Genomic DNA, 5,334 nt, shown 5'->3' on the forward strand with positions numbered 1-5,334 from the left:
AATTTGTTGCCCATATTCCACTCAGCATCGATCGATGTATACAGTACTACCACTTCGGCTGACAACAATTAAAGTCCTTCAATCCGATCTGTCAATGTGAGATCAGTCTGAATAACCAGCACTGAAGGAAATTATTCATTATTAAAATTTCTTGACGAAAGTCAGTTTATTTATATAGCACCTTTTATAAAACAATGTAGTTCATCTTCTACAACTTGTGTTTTTGCGTCACCTCTAAAAGATGAGAAAATACAAATTACATCAAACTGATTCAATCACAAAATTATTAAAAATACACAAGGACAGTCTCTAGACAAAAAGAACTAGTTGGTAAGATGACCACATAAGTGACACAACAGTGTTTGAAGGTTTCTCAACATTAGACTTAAGCTGACTCATAACTGTGGTAGAGTATAAAAATATTAAAATTAATAGTATTAAATATTATATTCTTAGAAATTATTCACTCACTGTAAAATATTTTTCCAAAATCAGTTTTCCAAGGCTCTTCTAATTTGGACTCTCCCACATGTTCAGTAGGTACATTACTTTTTATTTGTATGGATTATTACATGTCTTACTAAGTTTGCCTTCTGACTGAACCTTTTTCCACAGATGTGGCAGTGGTATGGCTTCTCACCTGTGTGGATTCTTGTGTGCTTAATCAAGTCTGAGTGGTTGCTAAATTTTTTCCCACAGATGTTGCAGTTGTATGGCTTCTCGCCTGTGTGGATTCTCATGTGCACCAACAAGACTGTACGAGTAGTTAAACCTTTCCCACATATTTTACAAAAATATGGCTTCTCATCAGTGTGGGTTCTTGTATGCTTATTCAAGTCTGACTTGTTACTAAAATTTTTCCCACAGGTGTCGCAGGTGTAAGGCCTCTCACCTGTGTGAGTTCTTAAATGAACTTTCAATGTTGATGTCCGACTGAATTTTTTACCACAGGTGTCGCAGGTGTAGGGCTTCTCACCTGTGTGGCGTCTCTGATGTATTTTCAAATTGGACTTATTCTTAAAATATTTTCCACAGGTGTCACATTTTAAAGACTTTTTACATGTCTGAGTGTTGCAGTGACTCTTTGACTCTGAGTCTGCACGCTTACTTCTTTTCTTATCTTGGCTCTCAGCTACACCACAGTTATGAGAGAGGAGCTGGTGCTCACTTTCCTCATTAGTAGGAGTCAACATAAAGGTATCAGTCTCCTGCTTCAGTACAAGATGTGTATAAGAGACAGCAACAAAGACTGCTGCGTCTCTGCTGCACTACTGACCAAAATCACATATCTATGTCACCGAGTAGGGTTTGGTCGATTATTACCGGGCAGCCATTGAATGAAGGCTGTTTGAAAAGAGACGCATCAAAGCACGATGCATTCATTTCCTTTGTTTGCTCTTTGTTTCACAATTCTTCTATAATCTTTAAGTTCAGTCAGTTTCCCTTGTGTCTTATACAACCTGTGTGTTTGATGTTAAATGTTTACTAATTAAATATGAGATAATAAACTGCCCCAACGTTGTTTCTTCGTGTGCAGCAATGACCCTAAAAGTAAATGTAAGCGTAGAGCTCTGATCAGGATCCTATATGAGTCATACTTTGTTAGTTTTCATTCAGACCATTCTGGTTTCACAGACCTGTCCTGTGTAGCTGTATGTCGGGTCTCAGGACGATATCCAACAGTCTGTGCTGACGATCAATGTCTTCCTTGTACACAATAGTTTTTTCAAAGGCTACTGTGTGCGTTCTTATATGCTTACTCAAGTCTGAGCAGTTAATAATTTTTTTTCCCCACTGGTGTTGCAGGTGTGTGGCTTCACATCTGTGTGAATTCTTAAATGATTTCTCAATGTTGATGTCCAACTGAATTTTTCCCCACATGTGCTACAATACAGCCTCTCGCATGTGTGGCGTCTCTGATGTATTTTCAAATTGGACTTATTCTTTTTATTTTGTTATATAATATTTTATTGAAATTAAAAGACATTAATGCAGGGTTGGTGGTACAGCTACTGGTTCTGGCATAGATATCATGAAACATGGTGCATAAAGAAGAAATGTACTGAGCAATCAAAAGAAAAACAAATAAATAAATAAAATTCTAACTCACACATACGGAAGTGAAAAATTCACTTCACAGTAGAAAGGGAGGGGGTGTCCTGCTCTCACTGGTGCTGAGAGCCAAGTTTTCATCAGTCCTTATAAAGGTCCAAAAAAGCTCAAATTGGACTTATTCTTAAAAACTTCTCCACAAACGTCACATTTTAATGACGTTTTACCTGTCTGAGTGTTACAGTGACTCTTTGATTCTGGGTCTACATGCTTACTTCCTTTCTGACCTTGGCTCTCAGCTACAGGAGAGATGTGAGAAAGGAGCTGGTGGTCATCGCTTGGTTCTGGTTCACTGGGGTCCATTTCATTAGTAAGAGTCAACATCAAGGTATCAGTCTCCTGCTTCAGTACAAGCTGCTCTCCCTCCTGACTGGTGCAGAGTTCCTCCTCTTCCTCTTTAGTCTGTGGAGGCTCTGGGTCCTCCTGGTCCAGACTGGAGTTCCTCTCGTGGTCACAGAGCTGCTTGTCAGTGAGAACCTCCTCCTCCTTACAGACATGTTGCTATTTGCACATATTCATAGAGCTAACGCTACCCGCGCACTTTCATTGTGTAATTCCGCTGGGAGTCACACAGTGAAGTTCCGGCAGGGGTCGTGAATTAGCTTTTATTTTCGACTTCAGCTGTGATTGCACATCTGTTCCAATAAAGTCAAAATTTCAATAACCCTCTGAGGGGTAAGGAAGGCTGAATTTGTGAAGGGATTCAAGCATAGACCTAGAAAAGTATGCTGTATGGGTTCAAGATGGCTGTTCTTCATATTTACTTTGAATCCTAAGGCTTATGTGATAGATGACCCCCCTTGTGTCTTGTACAACCTGATTGCGACATGCGGTGCAGGTCATCCGGTCTTTTACACTACAAAGCTTGACTGTTAGAATAAATACATGAGATTAGTGAAGAAAATTTGTTGCCCATATTCCACTCAGCATCGATCGATGTATACAGTACTACCACTTCGGCTGACAACAATTAAAGTCCTTCAATCCGATCTGTCAATGTGAGATCAGTCTGAATAACCAGCACTGAAGGAAATAATTCATTATTAAAATTTCTTGACGAAAGTCAGTTTATTTATATAGCACCTTTTATAAAACAATGTAGTTCATCTTCTACAACTTGTGTTTGTGTATCACCTTTAAAACATGAGAAAATACAAATTACATCAAATTGATTAAATCATAAAATTATTAAAAATACACAAGGACAGTCTCTAGATAAAAAGAACTAGTTGGTAAGATGACCACATAAATAACACAACAGTGTTTGAAGGTTTCTCAACATTAGACTTAAGCTGACTCATAACTGTGGTAGAGTATAAAAATATTAAAATGAATAGTATTAAATATTATATTCTTAGAAATTATTCACTCACTGTAAAATATTTTTCCAAATTCAGTTTTCCAAGGCTCTTCTAATTTGGACTCTCCCACATGTTCAGTAGGTACATTACTTTTTATTTGTATGGATTATTACATGTCTTACTAAGTTTGCCTTCTGACTGAACCTTTTTCCACAGATGTGGCAGTGGTATGGCTTCTCACCTGTGTGGGTTCTTGTGTGCTTAATCAAGTCTGAGTGGTTGCTAAATGTTTTCCCACAGGTGTCACAGGTTCTCACCTGTGTGGATTCTCTAATGTATTTTCAAATTGAACTTATTCTTAAACTATTTTCCACAGGTGTCACATTTTAAAGACTTTTTACATGTCTGAGTGTTGCAGTGACTCTTTGACTCTGAGTCTGCACGCTTACTTCTTTTCTGATCTTGGCTCTCAGCTACGGGAGTGTTGTGAGAGAGGAGCTGGTGGTCACTGTTTGCTTCTGGTTCACTGTGGTACCTTCTTTTATTAGTAGGAGTCAACATAAAGGTATCAGTCTCCTGCTTCAGTACAAGCTGCTCTCCCTCATGACTGGTGCAGAGATCCTCCTCTTCCTCTTTAATCTGTGGAGGCTCTGGGTCCTCCTGGTCCAGACTGGAGTTCCTCTCCTGGTTATAGAGCTGCTGGTCAGTGAGTACCTCCTCCTGACAGACATGTTGCTGTGGGAGCTCTGAAGGGACAAAGGGAGACAAGAATTGGTTAATAATGTGACAATAAGGGGCGTTAAGTGGTGTAGTGGTCTAAGCAGGCGCCCCATGTGTAGAGCCTACAGTCCTCACTGCAATTGGCCCCAGTTCGAGTCCCGCATCGCACGGCCTTTGCTTCATGTCATTCCCCCTCTCTCTGCCTCCCCATTTCCTGTCTCTCTCTACTATCCTGTGTAATAAAGGCACAAAAGCCCAAATATATATATATAAAAAAAAAAAATAATGTGATGATAGAAAAGCTCAGATCTCGGTTTAGTACGATTTTGTCCTAAGATGACTCACACATTACAAACTTGCCCAAATATGCAATAAAAGAAATTAATGAAGAAAGTATAAAATTCACAAAAAGTACAATAGAGACGGTTTAAAACAAACCACAAGCAGCACACAAAGCAAACAAAGTGCTGTGTGTAAAACTGAAGCAGGAAACAGGATAAAAATACTGCAAGTTAAAAGAAGTTATTTCACAGTGGTCCTGACCTGACCTGACCTGACAACAAAGACTGCTGCGTCTCTGCTGCACCACTGCCCAAAAATCTCCTTTTTCAATGTCAAAACACAATTCTGCGTCATCGACTAACGTTTGGTCGATTATTACCGGGCAGCCATTGACTGAAGGCTGTTTGAAAAGAGACGCATGAAAGGACGATGCATTAATTTCCTTCGTTTGGTCTTTGTTTCACAATTCTTCAATAATCATATATAGTTCAGTCAGTTTTTCCTTTGTCTCATCCAACCAGTATGCTTGATGTTAAATATTTACTGATTAAAATAAAGACTCATTCATGTTATTTCTTTACAAAACATTTTTGCCCCAAAGTTTGTCCTGCATGTGCAACAGTGAAAACTAAATCTGAATGAAAGTAGAGCTCTGATCAGGATCCAGTATGAGTCATGTCCCTGTGTTAGTTTTCATTCAGACCATGCTGGTTTCACAGACCTGTCCTGTGTAGCTTTATTTTGGGTTTCAAAACGATATCCAGCAGTCTGCGCTGACGATCGATCTCTTCCTCGTACTCGACGATAGTTTTTTCAAAGACTCCGAATATTTCTTCAGCAGCAGCAGTTAGTCGCTCGTTGACAAACTCTCTCAGATACTGAACTGAAGACATTGTTGCTTAGTTACCACTGAAATATT

At 39.1% G+C, this 5,334-nt stretch overlaps 2 protein-coding genes across 2 annotated transcripts; both read right to left on the reverse strand.

Moving 5' to 3' along the window:
* Positions 1-318: 318 nt before the first annotated feature.
* LOC147819239 (uncharacterized) lies at positions 319-1,217 on the reverse strand. The gene has a single exon (XM_087173404.1). The coding sequence runs from the start codon at positions 1,191-1,193 to the stop codon at positions 546-548; it is 648 nt and encodes a 215-aa protein (XP_087029530.1). The 5' UTR covers positions 1,194-1,217; the 3' UTR covers positions 319-545.
* Positions 1,218-2,004: 787 nt separating this feature from the next.
* LOC147819240 (uncharacterized) lies at positions 2,005-5,328 on the reverse strand. Its single transcript, XM_087173403.1, has 3 exons — positions 5,137-5,328; positions 3,930-4,159; positions 2,005-2,613 (listed from the first exon to the last, which is right to left on the reverse strand). The coding sequence occupies exons 1-3, from the start codon at positions 5,306-5,308 to the stop codon at positions 2,200-2,202; spliced, it is 816 nt and encodes a 271-aa protein (XP_087029529.1). The 5' UTR covers positions 5,309-5,328; the 3' UTR covers positions 2,005-2,199.
* Between the last annotated feature and the right edge of the window lie 6 nt (positions 5,329-5,334).

Source organism: Seriola lalandi, unplaced genomic scaffold, assembly GCF_002814215.2.
Source record: "Seriola lalandi dorsalis isolate HSWRI2012SDOR001 ecotype SW California unplaced genomic scaffold, Sedor1 jcf7180002054189, whole genome shotgun sequence".
NCBI lineage: Eukaryota > Metazoa > Chordata > Actinopteri > Carangiformes > Carangidae > Seriola > Seriola lalandi.

Coding starts and splice junctions, on each gene's coding strand:
- LOC147819239 (XM_087173404.1), bottom strand. CDS start 1,193: ATGTTGACTCCTACTAATGAGGAAAGTGAGCACCAGCTCCTCTCTCAT.
- LOC147819240 (XM_087173403.1), bottom strand. CDS start 5,308: ATGTCTTCAGTTCAGTATCTGAGAGAGTTTGTCAACGAGCGACTAACT. Junction 4,160..5,136: donor AATAAAGCTACACAGGACAG/GTCTGTGAAACC, acceptor TTGTCCCTTCAG/AGCTCCCACAGCAACATGTC. Junction 2,614..3,929: donor GGTACCACAGTGAACCAGAA/GCAAACAGTGAC, acceptor ATGTGCAAATAG/CAACATGTCTGTAAGGAGGA.